This window comes from Aptenodytes patagonicus, chromosome 6, assembly GCF_965638725.1.
Source record: "Aptenodytes patagonicus chromosome 6, bAptPat1.pri.cur, whole genome shotgun sequence".
NCBI classification, from domain to species: domain Eukaryota; kingdom Metazoa; phylum Chordata; class Aves; order Sphenisciformes; family Spheniscidae; genus Aptenodytes; species Aptenodytes patagonicus.
Window position 1 is genome coordinate 36,640,463 of NC_134954.1, and position 21,192 is coordinate 36,661,654.

At 39.3% G+C, this 21,192-nt stretch overlaps 1 protein-coding gene across 1 annotated transcript in view; it reads left to right on the top strand.

Annotated features, from left to right (window-relative positions):
- ERBB4 (erb-b2 receptor tyrosine kinase 4) overlaps positions 1-21,192 on the top strand; it is a 665,446-nt gene that overhangs the window by 489,238 nt on the left and 155,016 nt on the right. The window contains exons 13-16 of the mRNA XM_076342111.1: positions 2,091-2,223; positions 4,141-4,234; positions 5,750-5,904; positions 12,664-12,738. Coding sequence (XP_076198226.1) covers positions 2,091-2,223; positions 4,141-4,234; positions 5,750-5,904; positions 12,664-12,738 — 457 coding nt within the window. The remainder of the gene's footprint in view (positions 1-2,090; positions 2,224-4,140; positions 4,235-5,749; positions 5,905-12,663; positions 12,739-21,192) is intronic.

Genomic DNA, 21,192 nt, shown 5'->3' on the forward strand with positions numbered 1-21,192 from the left:
TTTTTTTTCTGAAAGAAGTGCTTTCTGATAAATTCAGTGGTCAGAAAGCAGGGTGACAGTGGGAGGAGGGATGGGACAGGTAGTGTATGTCAAAGGAAAGCACCCTGCCAGTGTGACAGGAACTTCCTGCATGTCAGCAGGCAAAAGGAGGTACAGGAATTGCCTTGTAGGAAACAGAAGAGGACATAGGCTAGGCATGCTGTATAGATCAGAAAGATGTATTTGACAAACATGGTGCCAAAATCAAACAATGATGCATGATGAAAAGCGGTGATTAAAGAGCAGTTAAAGAGAGAGTCGCTGTGTGAAGCAGTGTGCTCTCCCGTACAGTAGGCTGCTATGACAGATACTCAGTGGTTCAAATGTGGGACATTATATCCACCATAGCGCAGAATAACCAGTGTTAAAACATGCTGTGGAGAGCAGAAAGCATCTTTCTGTTGACTCTTTCATGATTTAGAAGGGCTTTGTGCTTCTCAGGTAATAAAACTCAGTATACTCTTTAATTGTTATGGTAGATTGTAATAGACAGTACCTAACTGCAGTATTCCAGTCTTGACAGTGGAGACAAGACCATCAGGCATCCTGAAATGAAAATAGGGCTTTTTTTTCCAGTCACCCAGCTATGCTGCTGTACTGAAAGAAGTGTAGAAAAATAGTGCGCAAAGAACTACTGTCTTTTTATTGAATATAAAGCTGCCAGAAGGCTTTTTGCATTTTTGCAAAAAGATTTTCTGTTGATTTTGCTATTGCCCCTCTTTAAATGTGTGCTGGGTGTATGCAGTTGCTGTTGTATAAAACAGTATTCAGTGTGTGTATGTGTTCCTGACTGGGCATCTTTGCTACAGCATTGGAGGGAGTGGTAGAATTCTACCAACAAACCTACTTTTAATTTATTATTTGACACTTCCCTCAAGTTGTTTCCGGTGGTTTAAAAAAAAAAAAGTGTTTATATATTTGCCATCTCTGATATTTCAGATCTTTGCTATTTTTAATCTACACAGTCTAGTATGTAACCATTTGCATAAAACATTTCATCATGCAAGAGTGAATTCAAATTAAGAGATCTACCCTTTCACATGCCAGGGTCTGGCTGAATCTGTGCAACTGGACTTTTTTCAGATGCTGGAGAGATAACGTGTTTCCTTTTGCTCTTTGCTTATTTTCTCCATCTGTCACAGTCATCTAGATATTTATGTAGAGAAGGATTTATATAAAATAAAAACACAGAATTAATTGTATTGTTTGAAACAACCTTTCCCCCTCACCCTTTGTTCATTTTGTTTATTTAAGCTGAATTTTGGTTTTGAGACAGGGACCGTTGTTTGTTTTATGTATTTTTGGGGTTTTAATATAAAGTCTCTTTGGTTCTTCAGGTGCTTTTGCAAAAACAATTTAAAAAAATGCAGTTAATAATGACTTTTCTTCAACTTTTCCCCCACCATCCATAAGTTTTATTTTAGGGAGTCCTCAATTCAGAGGTAGTGTTTTATATTTTAGTTTAATAGCCCTTCTGTGGATTTGGACAATTGATTTTTCAAATCCTTTAAACTTTTGGCATTTACCATGTCCTGTGTCAGGGAATTCTGCAGCTTGAGCTATACTTTCTAAGAAGAAAAATCTCAGTTTTGAACCCTATTGGGTTCCTGTCTCTTTGAATGCCCATGAGGGACTTGGACAAAGGAATGAACAATTGTTTCATGCTTACTTATCATCTTCTTGTCATGATTTTATAGACCTTTATTGTGTCCTTTCTCAACCATATCTAAGGCTACTCCTCTATTTATTCCTGGTATAGAAGCTCTTCTCTAGTTTTGATCATCCTTGCAGTGCTCTTAAATCTTTTTCTCATTCTACTATCTCCTTTCTGAAAGGAACAGACCAGAAGTGTGTATAGTATTCAAACTGTGAGTACACAGTGTGTTTCTGTAGTGGTATGATGATAATTTTCTGGTTTTTCTCTATTCTGTTTCTAGAAAATCTGAAGGTTCAGTTTACTTTTCTGACTACGGCAGAATGCTGAATGAAATGTTTTCCTTTGGATTTCAGAGGACTATGTGAATTGATGACGGTATCCTCTCTCCCTGCAGCTGCCGATGGAATGGTGTGTAATGAGTTATGCTCAAGTGATGGCTGTTGGGGGCCAGGGCCAGACCAGTGTCTCTCCTGCAAGCGCTTCATCAGGGGAAGGACCTGCATAGACTCCTGTAACCTGTATGATGGGTAAGATATTTCCCTTGCACTTTTCCCTAAAGTTGCTGACTACATCGTTCAGGACTTTAATGAGTAAGTTATTTTGGTTTTACATTAATCAATATCTGGTTCCATTGCCAATATTACTGATTTTGAGTGAAATATATTGTGGGGTAAGTTTTAAGTATTTCCAAATCTGAACTTGTGTAGAAGGCTTTACCTAGTTTTCTGCTGACTAAAATTTTCATGCAACATCAAAAGTTTGCTGCACCTTTTGCATTCCTGATGATGTGAACAATTTGATTTAGGTGAAGACTAAAAAACTCACCATTTAGCCCTACTTGAATATTGACACCCCTATTCAGAAACACATACAGTTATGTTCTTTCAGCTTAGTTAAATTTAGGCATGTGATAAAGGATAAGGACCTCAAAGTAGGAAAACTCACTCTCTTTTTGTTTTCATAACACACTATGTATGTGTACACACAAATATAAATAATAAAACCAACATGAGTTCTTCCCCCCCTTTCCTTCTCCCACTCATGCATGTGCATCACCTTTTCTGGAGGTGGCTGAGTCTGGCTTATGACAGAAATACAGAGCTGAACTGCTTATATTAGCTGCAGCAGAAGAAATTCATAATTAGGCTGTGGAGGGAAGCAGGTGGAATTTCACTTCCTGTATGACAGTATAGCAAGGTCCCTGCCACCTCTTTTAAAGTTAAGATAAAAAAACTAAATTATTTTAATTGTCTTTTTCAGCTCAAACTGAAAGGGCAGCAAAGGTGCTTCAGGGTTGGGTCAGATCTATTTGACTTCTCTTCTAGTCCTCAACAGGAAAGCTCTATCTCCACAGCCAGAGAAGGGTGAGCTCACTTGCCGTGGTCAAGTGAGGTTTTCCTCAGCTGTATTGTTGCAATAGATCCTAATGGCTGTAGAGGAGCAGAGGGAGAATGTGGATAAACTAAGCACAGAGGCCTTCACCTTTACCTGAATATTACTAGAGCCCACTAACATGAGTGTGAAGCACATCTTTAACTGTTTAATGTGAATATTTTAACTGGTTAATGCAACAAGATGGGATCCACCTGCAAAGCTTAGGTGTCCAGTCTGAGCTAGTTACATAGATTCTCTCTGTGGTTAGTGGAAGAGAAGTGACCTGTTCAGGTGTTAATTCATCTCAGCTTAGAAGGTGGGATGAATTGTGTTGAGAAGGTGCTGGAGGTTTTTTTGTGAGTGGCAACTGGAAGCTGAAATGAGACATCAGGTGTTTGAAGGAAGAAATCCCTCCTACTATCACTACTTTTTTCCCCCCTTATAAGTGGTTAATAAAAAAAACCAACTCGGGTGATAGTTTCTTGTGAATACATGAAATAAGTGAGGAAAAGGATTTGTTTTGATATTTTATAGATTCAGACCTCAGTCTAGAATTGTTGTTGCTAAAAAAGTTATGAGCCTTCTGTAGAATGGGCTTTAAAACAGGAGTGTGCGCAGAGACTTAACTAAAACAACAAGAACAGCACTGTGATCAATGCTTTTTCTAATCCTTTCCTATCTGATAGTGATGTCTCACATGTAACAAGTGGCTTCCTGAATCTGAGCCATGAGGGACAATTCCATAGATAAAAATTGAGAAATGAGCTGCTTTGTCCTGTTAATGAGGTCCTTATTTCTTAAGGAAAGAGGAGAAAAAACACTCTAGTTTTATACTGGTAAACAAGATGTCTACTGCTTCACCTGCCTATGAATGAGGTTGCTGATGGGGCCCGGTTTTCAGCTGGTGTAAAGCAGCATAATGTTGTAAACAGAAGCAATCTCAGCTGGCACAGTCTGCTGACCTTAGTGAAGCTGAAATGGTTTCCACCAGGTGAAGAGACAGCTATTCTGTCTCAGTTTCAGTCTCACTTTTGCTTTCTCCTAACCTGCCTGCAAAAATATTTTCCTAGGGAATTTCGAGAATTTGCAAATGGTTCTGTCTGTGTGGAGTGTGATCCCCAGTGTGAAAAGATGGAAGAAAACATGATCACGTGCTATGGGCCGGTAAGAACAAAATTTGGTGTATTATGGGCTAGCTTGTTTAAAGTGTCCTAAAGCACAGGCATTTTCTGCTTAAAGAATTTAGAGTGGCTATAGAAAATTAATGTTAACAAAAGCAGAAAAAATGCATATTCTTCATGTAGGGAAAGAATTCTGCTCATGTTAAATTGATGCTGGAAATAAACTTCCTTGGATCAGTCTCCTTAAGAAAATGGTTTAAAAAGTAGTGTCCTTTTCTTTCCTGAGTTGTCTTAATGCCTTAATGGTACAGATCCACAAAGTTTTTAAATGACAGATAGCATTCAGTTGCGATTTGAGTGCCCTCTTTTATCACTGTTTTCATTCTTTATACTCAGTTCTGTCCTGTTCTACTACAACTTCAGTTACTTTTTTTTTTTCCCCACCAAAAAAGTGTAGGAATTTGTCTCGATCTCTCAGCGAGCTTGAACAATATGTTGTTTGGGTTTATTTACTTAAGTTAGCCTTTTAGGTTGTTTTGATAGAGAATTTTTTTCATGCATCCTAAATGAATGTTAACTGTGGCTGTCACTTTTATAATGGCCAGTGAGTCTTCTTTCAAAGGTTATTGCTCTTTTGTGAGATAGAAGTTGTCTCTTTCTTTTGGTCTTTTGTATAGTGCCAAGATTAAAAGTCACAAGTATCCTGGGCAATGAGGAGTTGTATTTTAGGCTCTTCATCATTGAGAAAATCTAACGCGTAACTTATTTCCTTATTTCTGTGACTTACCTACTGAATGAAAAAAAAGAAAAGACCTTACACTGACAATCATTCTCATCATCATTTTTGTGGCAATACTGTGTTTTGTGCAACACAACCATAAAGCAAGAAGCTAATGTTTCAAGTGTTCAACCCACGAGGGAAGTTTGGATTTGTAGCAGGGCTCATGGACATAAAATCCTAGACCAGTGCCCAACCTGAACACCAGATTTGGTTATACACTGGCTTATCATTGCAGCTTTAAAATTTTACTTTTACATTGTCCAGGAGCCTTGGTTTATAGTTCTTAACAGTCTAGTCTAGTCTACGTATGTATTAAGAAGAAGTAGACCTTGTAGTTCTTCAGTATTGTTGTGACCAGATACTGTAGGGAGAACACAGTGTGGAAAGTAATTCTGGAGTGCAGAGTAGGGGATCCCACTGAAAGGCCATTGCAGTTGCTTTTCAAATATGGTTCAGTTTTGAACAGTGTTGCAGGAAATTTCTCAGGTGGGCATGAAGTACTTTGTGTTAAGCACACCAATAATATTGATAAACCTGTTTAGAAGCTGGAAGTTAGTCTTACGCTCTACAGAATAAGTTTATGGCCAAAAGCACCAGGATTTACATGTGCGCTGCTCTAACAGAGACTGGAACCATGCAGCTACCCTGTTTATTGGGAAAGAAATGCTACTACAGTTATTGCTGAGTGTGCTGTCATGCCAGGACCTGCAATTCTAGTGCAGCAGGAAAGACAGAGTAACTTGAATGAACTGCATTTCTTTCTTCCATGCTCTCCAGGGACCTGACCACTGCACGAAGTGTTTCCATTTTAAGGATGGTCCAAATTGTGTGGAAAAATGTCCTGATGGCTTACAGGGGGCCAACAGCTTCATTTTCAAATACGCTGATGAGGATCATGAGTGCCATCCATGTCATCCGAACTGCACCCAAGGGTAAGTGCAAATTCTGTGAAGTGAGCCATACTATTTGCTATTTGTAGTGCGTCATGATTTAGATACAGTTTGGCTTGGTAAAGCACTTGTCCCGCTCCTGAAAACAGAGTGTGTGCAGCAGTAATGTAACCTTTGATTTCCAGGTCTCTCGTGACATTCAGGTTCCAGTCATGAACGTCCAGCAGCTTATCAGTGAAAAAGCTTACACCCCTTTTGAAAGCCATAGAGAACAACTTTTCACAGCAGTGCTCTTAGCTTTCCTGCTAGCTAGCACTGGTTTGTAGCAAATGCTGCCATTAACACTTATGTAAGTGTAGGCCTGTACAATGAGTTTATTTTTAGTATTTACTTGTTGACAGAAATTTCATGTCTGCTCCTTGGTATTGACGAGCTAACCCGGCAGTGCTACCATGAGACGAAAGTGTTACTGCCCCCTTTTTCATATGGGAACTGATGCAAAAGGTTTGTCTGAAATCAGACTCTGTACAGGAGTCGGAGCATAAATTTCTCAAGTCGTGTCTAAGTGCCCAAAATCACTTGTTACATTTGGAAATATACAGCCAATGTATCTAAGCCAGAATTAAGAATCTTTGCAACAAAATAATAGTAGCTGCATACACAACTGTTGTTTTGCGTGGGCCACGTAAGTTACAAATGTCTTCTGATGAGACGGTTGGTGTCCAGCATACAAAGAAACGGAGAGGCAGCCAGGGGAAAAAAGAGAACATTCCAGCCGGTGAAATAATCTTCGACAAGAGGCTTTTATTGTTTAGCAGCTAAAATTAAACCAGTAAATTATTCAATGTAATCTTGATGTCAACAGCTGTTGCCATTCAAAATGAGACCTTTTGCTGGTTTTGCAAATCTAATTACAATAGAGCCATTAGGGAAATGAAAGTGAGATCGCAAAGACACAGCCAGGATCTGTTACAGATTTGTCTTCCCCTCAGACCCTTTAAATCAGTTACGCAATAAGAAAAATGCTGCTACTGTGGAAGAAGAGTGTAAGAAGAAACAATATGAAAAGATGAGCTCACTGCAGGAGCTCTGGTCCTGGCTTTAATAGATGGTGGAAGTGCCAATTCTGATCGAATCCGACAAGCCCAGCTATGGATGATAGATTTACTGTCTGCCCTGCATAAGAAGTGCCTTGCAGATCTGTTGGCCTCTCAGAAGACCAGGATGTGACATTTCTTCCCATTCCCTCCTCTTTTCTGAGGAGGTCTAAATGATCTAACTATTACTAATCTTCGTGGCATAACTGTCTTTCTCCTAGACCAGGAAGGGAACAGAATGTTTTCCATGCCTTTCCACTTCATATGTGTCAGTATTTTGCAAGTGGGTGGTTGTTTTATTCTCCCTGGATAGAACGGGATAAAGAAGGGAGGCTTTTATACCTTGTGATGAAAATCTGACATTCTAGTTCATAAACAAATAGGAAGAGCATCAGGCAGTTGTAACTGAACTTGCCAGTATTGATTGGCAACCCTTGGTGACACAGGGTTCCTTTATTCTGAGTTATGTTGTCATTTAATCCTTGAACTTTCAGGTTTCCCTTCTTTTTATCTTCTGCAGCTGATTAGGTGAAAGAATGTCTTATTTAGCATCATGTGCCAATCCCCAGAGAAATGACAAAATACCACTAGTAAAAGGGCCAAAGGTCTCACCCGGGTTACATACGCAAAGGTGTGGTTATCTCCCAGATGAGGAGCTATCCCTTTGCCATGAGTCAAATATTATTCCTCATAGAAATCCTCATCCTCTTATTAAACAGTTAATGTGTCTATTCTTAGGTATTTTGTTACCCTTCATGAAAACAACAGCCCACCACCCCCCAAATCTGGGTAAGCATGGGTATTCTTTTCTAGTGTTCCTTTCTGGCATGTGATTATGTTAATGAAACTGTTAACGACTGCCTCGATGTTTCAGGTTTATGGGTTGTCCATCTTCTTGCCAACATTGTCAAGGGCTGAATGTGCCCACAGAGAGAAGGGAAATCAGTTTCTCTCTCTCCTTTTCTACTTCAATACTGAATTCTCTAGTTTCCTACCCTTCCTTTAGAAATTAATATTTAAATTCCCCTCAATCAGGATTCTTCAGTGAAATAGATTGTGGAGGGAACACATCTTAATATTTGTCTCACGACTGAATGGTACAGAGAAACAGTAATTCCACTTCATCTAGCATGTCTGTTCTCCTCTCTGTCAGGTCAATTGCTGGAATAAAACTGATGCCCTCGCAGTACAGCTTGGATACTCATCAAAAAGTTTTGAGCTGCTGCAGAGCAGTGCTCCCAGTGTGGTATTATCTCATTCCTGCAGTGCAGTTCTCTTTGAATCAGGGTGCTTGCTAAAATGAATTGTTAGCTCTCATACGTTGTTTCTAGTCATCCCCACCTGTTGCTGACACCAAAGAAGGTCTCTGTCCCACCTCTGTGTTTCCTGTGAGCGTTTTGCCACAATTTTGTCATGGCACTTGCCATGATTGTTTTACACCCTAGAGCATGAGATTTGATAACGCCATTCTCCTCCCTTATTCAAGTATAATGACTGCTTCTGTTAATAGGTGTGTAATTATCCAGCCCTCTTAATGATCTTACATTGACTAAAAGAACTACCGAGGAGTGACTTCCTTGGATGCAACAACTGTGCTCTTGGCCTTGCATCCCCATGATAAACATCAGCTACTTGAAGCCAGTTTGGAGCAGATATGAGGCACATGGGACAGCTATCCCATTTAATTCAAGAGAGTCGGAAAGCATTTGGCACCTCTTCCTTCAGAGCTAGCCAAAATGGAACACTTTCACAGAAGTAAAATATTAATTATATAATAGCATTTGACAGTCTGCTTCCTCGCAGGGCAAGACACAAATGGGAGATCTCACTGGACACCTCCCCTCATCACAGAAAGGCATTTTCTCACACAACTTTTTGAAGGAAGTGTACTACTCTTCACCAAAACTTTATTTTCCTTCTAAGCCAAGACCAGAGAAGTCATGGAAGCCTTATCAACACATGTGTAGTCCAGAAGGGATTTGAAGGCAGAAGGACTGTCTTGCCCCTAAAACTTAGGTGTATTTTCATAGAATCATAGAATCATTAAGGTTGGAAAAGACCTCTAAGATCATCGAGTCCAACCATCGACCCAACACCACCATGCCCACTAAACCATGTCCCTAAGCACCTCATCTACATGTCTTTTAAATACTTCCAGGGATGGGGACTCCACCACTTCCCTGGGCAGCCTGTTCCAATGTTTAACCACTCTTTCAGTAAAGAAATTTTTCCTCACATCCAATCTAAACCTCCCCTGGCGCAACTTGAGGCCATTTCCTCTCGTCCTGTCACTAGTTACTTGGGAGAAGAGACCGACACCCACCTCGCTACAACCTCCTTTCAGGTAGTTGTGGAGAGCGATGAGGTCTCCCCTGAGCCTCCTTTTCTCCAGGCTAAACAACCCCAGTTCCCTCAGACGCTCCTCATAAGACTTGTTCTCCAGACCCTTCACCAGCCTCGTTGCCCCTCTCTGGACACGCCCCAGCACCTCAATGTCCTTCTTGTAGTGAGGGGCCCAAAACTGAACACAGTATTCGAGGTGCGGCCTCACCAGTGCCGAGTACAGGGGCACAATCACTTCCCTAATGCCTTTTTAGGAAGGCATTATGAATTTCAGTTGAAACAATAGTGCAAATTCAATGACAACAAACTGAATAAGAAACTGTTACTATTTTGTTGATGCAGAATTTCCTCCTACCCCCTGCCCCAGTTCAACTGTCTTACTATCACCATCAGTATGCACTTCCTGTCAGCTAAGTAACCCCCTGTTTTTGAGTTGTCTGGCTTTATCCATAGCAGTGGTTGGATGACCAGGTCATCGCCACAACTAAGGTTTTCTCTTGTCCAGAGTTCATCCATTTATGACATTGTATATCAGTTTTGTTTGTTTCCAATGACAAAGATTTTTGAGAATTCACCTGACTAGAAACGGCTTCGCTACTCCACATCTGTGAACAGTTAAGACCCCACCTTTCAATCTTTAGGAAAACTGATGGAAGACAGTATTTGTGACAGAGGGGGAAAAGGATTGTTTCAGGAAAAAACAGTTGTTACTCCAATTTTCAAAACTGTTTTAACTCATCATTTTCTTTCAGAGGATGATTATCTGTAAAGCTAGGATAAGCTCCAAGTGTAATTTTCTGTATAAGCTGTATTGGACTGTTGTAAGGTACTGAATATATCATTAATAAATTGGCATGTATCAGTTAACCAGTTCATTTTACAGAGCGAAATTGGAAATGAAAATATCATCCAGACTCCAAGCAGAAGAAGGAGCCCTGAGGGTGAATGGAGTACCAATGTGATGTATGATTGTGTCATGCTTGTACTTATTTGTGTCAAAAAGTCCTGAAACCAAGGGACTTACTTACAGAGGAAAAATAACTGATGACTTGGTGGTGCAAAATAGCTTGTTAATAGATATTGCCATTACTTACACATTATTGTACTTTGCTGCATGTAATCAGGACAGCCAGTCAGAGAGTAGGAAACTGTTCAACATGACTAGGAGTAATGGAAATTGCACCTGGACAGAGTTTTCCGTTTGGGGCTGGGAAATCCACTGAAGATTACAGGTTTAAATAAAAATCAATGGTATTTCAACTTGGAGTGGGTGAGGTCCAAACAGCTCTCTCTTCTTGGATTCAAGTCCTATTCTCCAGAAGTCTGAGAGAATAAATGTACAGATGTGAAATGACTCCAAGACAATAGGCTCTTTATGTTAGTCTGCCAGTTATCTGAACTAGTAATGGGCTCTCAGGCTTCTAATTTGAAGAGGGACGCCTTTTTTTTTTTTTATAGCAAGAGTCTGAGCTCAGCTTCTCTTGACATGCTAGGGAAATGGAAGTTCTGAACAACTTTTTTTCAGTCTCCTTCATTACTGAACTGGTTTTCTGTAAATTGCTGAGAACACCATGAAAGGAAGAAATGTTAGATATGTTTGAGACTGGTTAGAATTCAGACAGTCCTGAATTCTGAAGTCCTAAAGCCCAGGACAGCTGAAATTTCAAAAAACACCCATCAAGAGTTCTCTCAAGTTTTTGAACTGCATGTAAATCTACCCTTTCCGTTTATGCATTATCTGGCCACCTGGGTATTTAATGAATCCTTTTTATGTCTGCACATTTGCTGAAGGAAACTGTTATTGAGGAAATGCTTACAATTTGTGTTTGCATGTCACAATTTTTATGTAAAAATAAAAATTCAAGTAAACAAACAAGAGGTAAGGTTCACTATCATTCTGCTCTCCCTGATGGGCAGGTAAGGGGAAATAGAATTCACTGAATTAATTTTATAATGGTAGAGTGATAGCTGATTTAAATGCAGCAAAAGCTGATGAGTGGCAAGTGATGGTGAAGTGGAAAGATCATCTCATGGGAGCATATTTGAACTCTTTCAGATTTTTTTACATGCATATCCCTCTATCAAAGCCAAACTGAAAGCAGGAGATTTTAAAAAGAATTGGGGATCATACCTTAATTTGAAAATGCCTCAACAGAAGTGAGTTTCAGTCTACCGATACGTCAGATCACCTGCTCCTGTAGTAGACGTACAGCCAAAGAGCCTGTTAATAAAATGGTTCTGAGATCTTGTTAAAGAGTTGAAATAAGTGGTTTGGTTTCCTTAAAATGCTGAGAGCTAGATACTCCCCACGGCTACAGAGGGACTAGCTGGGCATTCAGCACTAAAAGGTGTCAGGTTGTCTTAACCCCTAAAAGCTTAACTTTAGGTATCTGTCTCTGAGAATCCTGACTGCTGTGTAAATCTGTAATTGACTTGCTATTTGAATGCAGAGGACCTAGGACACCACTTCACCTACTGCTCTTCATGAGGGCAAGGAAAATCCACGCATATCCATGTTTTACAAACAGACTCTTTCCCCATGGTTGTGCTTTAGCGCTGCTGCATAAAGTGATTCCCTGCATTTCCATTGCCTTTGATGAGCACCTGCTGATTTTGCAGGTGGAGGACTAATGGCAGCATCTAAGGAAAGCGGAAGAGAATGCCTGAATCGGCAGACAATGTTTTGCTCTGTTTTTTGTTGTTGGAAGCTCATCCTTGAGTTTCCCTGGTAAAAGTATAGTCAGCTTCCAAAATACTTCTGCAGTTGCCCTAGCTAGGAACTTAGAACAGAATGAACAATTGCATCAATTACAGAAAGAAAGAAAAGTTTTGCATTGTGCTCCTGGAGGTCTTGTCTTGCAAATGAACAGCTTTTGTGCAGTAATCACTGGTTTGATGATTCAGACAACATCCAGAAAAAGCAACTCTATTGTCAGGACTCCCACGTATGCAGGTGAAACCTGCCTTAAGTGTTGCTTGAGCCAAGATATGTCCAACCTTGGAGTGCTGTTTATGTTGATATTATTGTTCCCGTTGCAAGCTTGTTTTTGTCACAAGCTATAATTTTGTGGTGACTTGGGTCTCTCTTGAGAATTATAATTAAGAATGTGGCACAAAGAGGGGATTCCTGCTTCTTGGATCTGTAATAACAGATTTCTCTCTTTCCCTCCCTATTTTCAATTTGGATTTGCTGCAGGTGCATAGGACCACGTATTGAGGACTGCATCGGCCTGATGGATAGGTACTTGCCGAGTGATCGTTCCCTGTGTGTCTTCCATCCTCCACGTGTGGACAAGGGCGCATGCGTGTGCATGTCCTTGTGAATGGCAAATGACGTCTTTTGTTCTGTAATTGCCTGCAGGTGTAGAGGTCCCGCTAGTCATGACTGCATTTACTATCCATGGACACGACAGTCCACTTTACCACAACATGCTAGGTAACATCCACCACTTTTCCATTTTTGTAGACAAGTTCCTTCCCTGGTTGCCATAGGAATGTTATACTATCCAGTTTGTTCAGAAACACAAACTATGGGGAGAATATAATTTGTCCTTAAGTAAGATATGCTTCTGAGCATCCAAATCTACTTTTCCATTTGAAAGCCAATTAAATATGTTACTTGTTTAGGCTGATTAGAAGATGCCTTTTATTTATTTATTTATTTCTAGGTTAAATCAATAAGGGCTCAATTTTGAAATTTTCTGCAGATATACGTGTTTCTTGATGAAATTTTACTAGAAGTAAACGAGGTGAAAACTCTGGTTTAATTGGAATTTACTTTTTTCCCCGTTTGTTGGTTTTTTTGTTTAAGACAGAGGTTAAAAGCAAATGAAGCTTTTTCTTCCATGTGGAAAAAAGTTTCAGCAAAACTGAATTTCTTCCTTAATTGACATAGCACTATTTGATTTTTTTTTCATTTTCTGTTCTTAAAAAAAAAAAAAAAATCGTAACCTTGCAGCAATTTTATTTTTCAGTAATGATGATCAAAACAAATTAATGCAGGAAGACTCCCAAAACATTCCGGTGATACTCTGCATTCTTTTTCATGAAAGCACTTTGTTGCCGTTGAGTTTGTTTATTTTTAAATTCAAACTGGTTAGTATGACTTCCAGGCTTTGGAATTACTGTCAGGAGCTAAGACTGGATGAAAAATATATCATTTCAATCAACTTCACCTCATTAAGGATTTTACTTTGGGTTTTTTTCTTGTCTTTAAAAAAAGATTTTAAGGTTGCCTTTCCTTCCTAGTTGTGTACCTAATGTGAATGTTACTATTTGTAGCTGTTGAGGGAGAACATGTTTAGACTTGAAAAACAGTACTCTATAAACGCTATCAAATAGTATACTTGTTTAATTAAATCAATATCAGTTTTGACTTAATTCATGGACCAATGAATAAGCAACGGAAGAAGACTGAGTTTTTCAATATTTCAATTTAATTTTTTTTTTTTTTAATATTTCTGAGCTGGAGTATCCAGTTTGAGATACTTCTGTGGGGGACTCATTTTCAGATGTACTCATCCAAACTGAGTTGCCCAAAACAAGCAATCAGTTTTAAAGGTCTCCATTTTGTCAACTTTACTCAAAGCACAAATATAGAAAATGTATTATTATTTGCATAAGTTTAAGGGGCTTACCAAACTGCAGAGAATGAAGGCAATGCTGAAGTTCTTTGCTTTAGTAACCGATTTTAAAATAACATGCATTCATCAATTGGATTTTTAAACAGTTTTTGAGGGAACATGAAGAGCTTTATACTAGGAAGACGACTTCTTGACTGTAGTGTAACTCTCTTACAGTGTTACAGGCTGCTCGCTCTAGCTTCCTCTATTAGTCCAAAAGCCAGTCAGACCTTGTTCACTGTTTAATTCCAGCGGTATAACTCCAAAAAACCTTACCTTTGCATTGAAAATGTTCAGGTACTAGTAAAGTCTCTGGAGGTACTGTCAAATACCCACTGAATTTGATGGAAAGACTCCTGTTAATCGCAGTGGATGTTAGATTGGGCCCTGTATTTAAAGGTGGAATTAAAGGAGTGGAGCCTCAAATGTGATGACAACACTAAAGAAAGTGTTGTCTAGTAAGGTCCCAGACTTAAGCCATGTGATGGCAATGCTTATTTTGTCTTTTATGTTGTGTAAATCGTAGGTTTTGTCTCCTTGAATCTACTGTCAAGGTGGTAAAGCAAATTATCAAGGAAAGCGGAAATTAAAGCAATTGTTTTACTCTGCTTAAGTGAATAATTTCCTGCTCCATTCAGTCTGAGGGGGAAGACCCTCAAATGTTTCCTTTAGGTCTGATGGATTTTTTTTTTTTTCAACTTTGCTGAATTTATTTTAGGAAAACTACTGCATTGTGTTTAAATGTCAGTATGTATATATTCTTTCACTTTCAAGCCAAAGAAGGAAATTTCATACTTTTATATTTATTAGATTAGTGAAATTGTGCTTTCTCTTTTTTTTTTTTTTTGTGAAAATGGTTCATTTTTTGGGGGCTAAAAATGGACAAAACTGCACTGGCAAAAGTGATACTTTTTATTATGGCAGGGGTGTAAATCAAAAATGGATGTGTTTCACTTTAGAACCTTCTTCATGTCCCTTTAACAATTGCGTGCCTTCCCCAGACTTATAGACCTTAAAATAATTAATAATCAGTTTTACCCTTATCCATTGACTCAAATTTCTTCCATTGATGTGAATTAGCAGTGAGTTTAAGGGCCTGCTGTTCAGGCAGCTGAAAGTGAGAACAGGACTCTAACCACAAACGACGAGATATTTCGCATCTTCACCTATTTCCATTTTCATACCAGTGTTGCTTTTCTTTCCAGTTGCAAATTGGTTTTGCCATGATCCATTGACTTGAGGGCTTTTGTAAGAGTCTGGTAGAATAGCAAAGGAATTCTTACTGTCGTGTTTAATAAAGATGAATCAGACGTGCTTCACATGGCTTGTTTTCCAAATGACCAGTGAAACTTCAGGCTTTCTGCTTATGTTTGGTCCCTTATATTCTGTGGAAAAAAATCCTTACATGCATTGCATGACTTTCTGCATAGGTGTTTGGGTTTTTTAAAACCTTTCGCTTCAATAGAGTTCTGTCCAAAAGTACGCAAGAAACCCTTTTCTCTTCCCGTTTCCAGCTCAGTGCCATGTATAAGGGCTATTTTAGCCCTTTTCCTCTAGACTACTTGATAGATTTTTCAAATGACTGGTAGGTTACTTGCTGGATCTCATGTGCCTTTTTTTTTTTCCCCATGTGAGGACCCACATTTATTTTCGATGCGTTCAATTTATCCTCACAAAGGCTTTCACTGTGTTCTTAACTGCCAGGAGAAGTTCAAACTCTAAAGGAGTTAGAAGTCACGGAGAAATGAGTGCCTCTTCTGCTTGTGGTTAGTTGCAAATTCCGGTTATTGTCATTATAGCTCTTGATATACTGTACTTGGAATCATACAGCAGGGAAAGCCTTTCCTCACATTTGTGATGTATGCTGTCTGTATTTATACCATGTTTAACTCAGAGCATCCCTATCACAACGTTGTCTGATTGTAATTCATGTGATTCACTGAGTCAGTTTTGCTGAGCAGATTTTCTGGCTGACCTCTTTGGGCTGCTCAGATGACACAGAGGCCCGAAGGAATGGGACAGGCCTTGCCAGCAGAGAATTCCTCATGCAAGGTGGAGTCCTTAGCTGGTGGTGTAACTAACATCACTGCTTCTTTGTCTTCCTTTCTGTCTTCTTCCTTCCTTCCCTGCAGTGCTGAGAATCTCAGACCAGGGAACAGAGAGGAGACAAGAGCCTTGTCCCCCGGCTTTTCTCAGCTGCTCGTAGGTCTTCCTGTTTTTGTCTGCCTTTTGGGGGTGGGGGGAGTAGGTACTAGATTATTACTGTAAGGCTTCAGTTCGGGTTTCCCCTTCTATATCAACCTTTCCTAGAAATCACCAAAGCAAAGATGGAAAGCAGATGGAGGCTGGAATTTCCCAAGATGCCCAAAGGAGTTAGCTGGCCTCCTTTCCCACCCCTTACTAGAGTGACACTCCTCCTTTCAATTCCTTCAAACAATTGTAGTTGGTGGTTTCTTTGAGTGGAATAGCGTACTGGTTAGCTCTGGAACAAAGAGCGAAAAGAGGAGTATGCCTGCTTCAAAGATTTGGATAACCATTGCCTAAAAGGAAGATTGAAAAACTGTAAAAATAATACTCTCTGTCCATTAAGAAAATTACTCTAGGCAGTCACGTAAGGCTGGTTCTTCCACGCTCCCCTGCTCCCAAGTCCACCAGAAAAGTTTGGCTAACTCAGCTATTGAAGCTAGGCTGTGAACAAAGTTTTTGCTTAAAGTATGAATTTTAAATGTGTTCATCCTTCTTGTGAATCATTCAACTTAATACTAAGAGAGGAGAGATCATTAAAGGAGGAGCGAAGTTTCTGTTTTCCGGTGCGTAAGAGATTGCAAATCTGAAGTTGTGATCAGAAGCATGTGGTGGATATGATAGGAAAGAAATAGCACATTGATGTTATTGGTCTGAGTAAGCTGATGTCTCTATTTATACCCAAAGAAAATTTCATTTGCGTTTCCCTTTTAACTAACAGAAACTAATTAGCCAGGACCACCATTGTCAAGTGGTTACATAAAATGATGTGTAGATGTTAACTCAAATTACAATCCTACTGCTAGCTTTAGATCAACAAAGGACGTCCTCTCAACAAATCATCACTTCCTAAACAAAAAAGCTGGTTTTATGTACTGCGTGTGTGTACAGGAGCTAATTAACAGTAAACCCTATGTAATGCAGGCAAATCCTTTCATAGCTGTTTTGTACCCCTGCACAGTATGACTTCGATAGAATTTCACAGCAGCTCTGAGTAGATGATGGGGAAGGGAAACCACGTCTAATAAACTACTGATGTTCATTGCTTTTATGGCACTCTGTTCCATTGCTTGGAGGAAAGTGTTCCATATGCTCTGTATTTTTATAGAATAATTATAGTCATTCTGGAGGGGAAGAGAATCTCTCTATAAAATAAGAGGAAAAATAGGATCTGTGAGTACAAACTAAGCTACATTACTTGATTGGTAAAAGATGCTACTCTTGAGAGACCTAATATGGAGCTTTCTGATGCTGTATCAGAACAGAGCAGTTTGAAGAAACAGATTTATTTTTATTTTTTAAGAATCAAGTCTAGAAAAACAGGCAGTTTTTTGTCCTGCCTCTGTGGTTGGATAGAGCTTACACTTGATCTGTTTAGGACAGACTGATAGAGAAATCCCTCTTCTGTGTGAGAACTTGCTGCTACTGAACTCGTTCTCAAGCAGACCTTTGCTGTGGGCACTTCTATTGTCACAACAACATTTCACTGCCTAGAGCTTTAGGAGGAATGCATTTTGAATACTCCTGTGACATGAATGAAAGTCACTGCAGCGATGTCTTGAGCTCCCCCACTTTTTGCCACTCCCACTTAGTAAGACTGGTCTACTTAGGAAAGGGGCTGGGGGGGGTTCCTTCTTTTTTGCTGTACAGATCTGACCACAGATAAAAAAAGCTCTCATTGTATTAAAACTTCTGTTCTATGACATGTTCAGAAAGATTTGTCTGGGGTCTGCGGGGGGTTCTAGTTCATCTGCTTTACTCAGCAGGGTTGACTGGTGTGGTCTCATAGTATGGAAGGATTTGGTAGGATCTGCTACTATAGAAAGAAATAAACTGTTAAGGGTGGAAGAGTGAAGGAACTAGAAGCAATTGTCACGCAAGTGCTTTTTAAAATCCCTTCTGTGGCTCTAGTAGCTTGAGGATCCCTGTTGAGAGTGCACAGGATAGAATAAGGCCAGAAATCTGATGTTTCTAGTAGTTGGTTATACAAAGAGTGGAATATGAGCAAAATACTCTTGCAGTATATTGAGGTTGTTGATACTCATAGACCAAGTTTCTCAGCACCTGTGCTTGTTTGATGGTTTTGGGTAATATTCATGATCGTGCAGTGGTACACACCAAACAGAGAAATGCCACAATGAGGTTATAGAAGTTGGCTTAGCATGTCTCCTTGTGGATAAGTGTGGCAGTCCTTATTGTCTCATTCAGTATTGTCCCAGCCCTTGTGCCCAGCTGCTGAGCTCTGCAGCGCCCAGTCTTACAAAGCCAGTCTTACAAAGCCCAGTCTTACAAAGCAAACAGGCAGGTTTCTTGCAGAAACTGCAGGGACTTGTATTTGGTCTGCTTAGCAGAAATTCATAGTACCTCTGTTATCCCTGAACTTCATGCCAAGTGTTCATTAAGTCCTATCCCTCTGTGGCTTGAGTACAAGGTCCAGCTTGGTGAGCTGTATGCATATGTTCAGCCCCACCTTCTGCAAGCCCCACCACTGCAAGCTTCTCAGTTTTATGAAAAGTGTCATGGAAAATGTACAGAATGCACTAAACACAATATTTACCAAGCACTGGAGTTTTGTCAGGTCATAACCAAATTTCTTTGCAGAGACTTCTCAATAAAAGCTTTTTTTTTTTCCCTTTGCTACCACAAGTTGCAAAATAAATTTTCAAATACATTTAAAATAAGAAAATTCTTTGTTCAGAAAACTGGCTGCATTATTTTTACTGAAACTGTGAGCAGAAAAAATAACAAGTGATGAGGCCAAACGTGATAGGTCACTGCTGAAAGACAAGAAGCATTAGGGAATTCCAAATTGCAAATTGTTTGTTAGAATGGAAAACAACACATAGCCCTATTGCAGAGGTCACTGCTTTTATTTCTCGTCAGGCTACATAAGCCTTGTGTTGTGTGTCTGTACTGGTTTGGCTACACAAATAATATATGATGCAGAAATAAAATTGTGCCACGACGAAGTGACCTTATTATAGAGCAACAGTATATATCTCACCGCTCTCCAATGGGTTTCTCTTATGGCTTGAAATGAGGATTTAATTTAGATTTAATGTTGTTATAAATTAATTATCTATTATTAAAAATACATTTGTACAGCTTTAGAAATATGTAAGATGTAGAGTTGCTTAAACCTCAGTGAATGGATTCTTAATAATTCATTAATATTTAACATACAATAAATCAGAACTAAAGCTTGCGGTCTTACATCCAATCTACCTGCGTAATGCAGGATTTTTCGCTCTTTCATATTTAGACAATTTACGTGACAAATGTATTTCAGTTTAGAGTCCAGCCAAGACTTAATTCTCTGCATTCTGGCTTACTCACCATGACCTGTCAGGTGATAAAGGAGCTGTAATTCTTGCATAAAATGGGAAGCTCTTGGTTGAGGTTCTTTACATTGGTAAGTAGTGTGCTTTTGTTGTAAGCATGTATACAGTCAAGTCTGCTTAACTAGATCTCTTCAGATCAAAGTTAGTATCTCAAGCCATGTAATCTACTGTAGGTGGGGACTGCGATTGGGTTTGGGATAGATTTACTCCTTTCTGGTATCTATAAAGTAACCTTGCAAGAATTCCACCCCATGCACACTTTTCCATTGCCTATTTAAAACCAGTTAAATATTTGCTAGAATGATCAAGTGTAGAACACTTCATGCAGATGAGGATTTGTATTTAAAGTCTGCAAATGACATTACATTTTTTTGTTTTACATACAAAAGTGTGTACATCCTACTTCTCAGTTAATTTGCAACAGCTTTTCCAGCATTAGACCAAAAATAGTGGATAACTTGTTAATGATGATAACACAGTTCACAGTCGATCTTTTTCATTTGTTTTTGGAGAAATGGAAATACCAGCTTTGAATTTGATAAGACATTTTCCAGTTTTACCAGTGTGTAGCTTGCAGACACACAATGATAACATAATAAAACAAGATATAGGTTTGAAGGAATTAACAAGCTTCTGTCCTTTGGTGCTACGTGTGGAAAGTTGTACTGCAGCAGTTACCAAAGGTGGAAGCATTACCAGGAATACCAGCAACCATGCAGGAATAGCGCATTAGCAAATTGAGCCATCAGACCAAATTACTTTCTCTTACTATAATTTTTTTCCTGTCATGCTGTAAAGTGAAGTAACAAGGTGGGAAAACGTCATATAAATTATCTGTACCTTTGGACTTTTTGTATGAAGAGTTTCAAATAACTTCATTCAAATTGTGGTGGGAAAGGGGGTCTAATACCAAACTCATTTCCCATGCAATGCCCTCTCTCTGTTAGTTCAGCTTACTTTGCATCTCTTTTCTGTAACATAGAGGTATTTTGCCTCTTTTCTGTCTCGTTATAATGGTAGCGGAGAGTTGAATAAGAATGTAGACCCTGTACCTTCAGGAAGACTGTTTTCTCAGGACTGTGTGTTAAAGAGGCTTTAGAGAAGAGCCACCAGGAATAATTAAAGCTTTGTACATTGTGCCTTGTAGTGAAGAAGTTTGGGAGCTCAAACAGCTAAAGTTTATTTTGGCTGAAGGTTAAAGTGTAGAGCCTGATTATCATCTAAAAGTACATAGGTAAGGAACAAAAGTTTGCTTAAAGATGGCGCTAGTCTAGCAGACTGAAAAGGAGGGTAGGGTGTCTGTCTGTGAGATAATTAAATGGATGAAATCTTAAGAAAGACACATTCAAAGCAGCAAAATGCCAGTGCACTTCTAATGAGGGTTAATAATCCCTGGGATGATTTTCCCTGGTAATGTTCAATTCTCCAGCACTAGACTTGTAAAATCAAGACTGGAACTTTTTCTTGCAAGCATGGTGAATTTGTGCCAAGCCTGTAGGCTGTGCTATACAGGTACTCAGGCCAGAGAATTTTGCTGGTTCCTCCTGTCATTGTTTACAGTGTGTGACATGACACTTTCATGTCTGTGCTGATAGTTTCCACCTACGATCAGCTCTTGGCTCATGCTCTAAGATTAGGACCCAGCATTCCTCCTTTGAATTTTGCTTGCTGGTACCGAGTTGG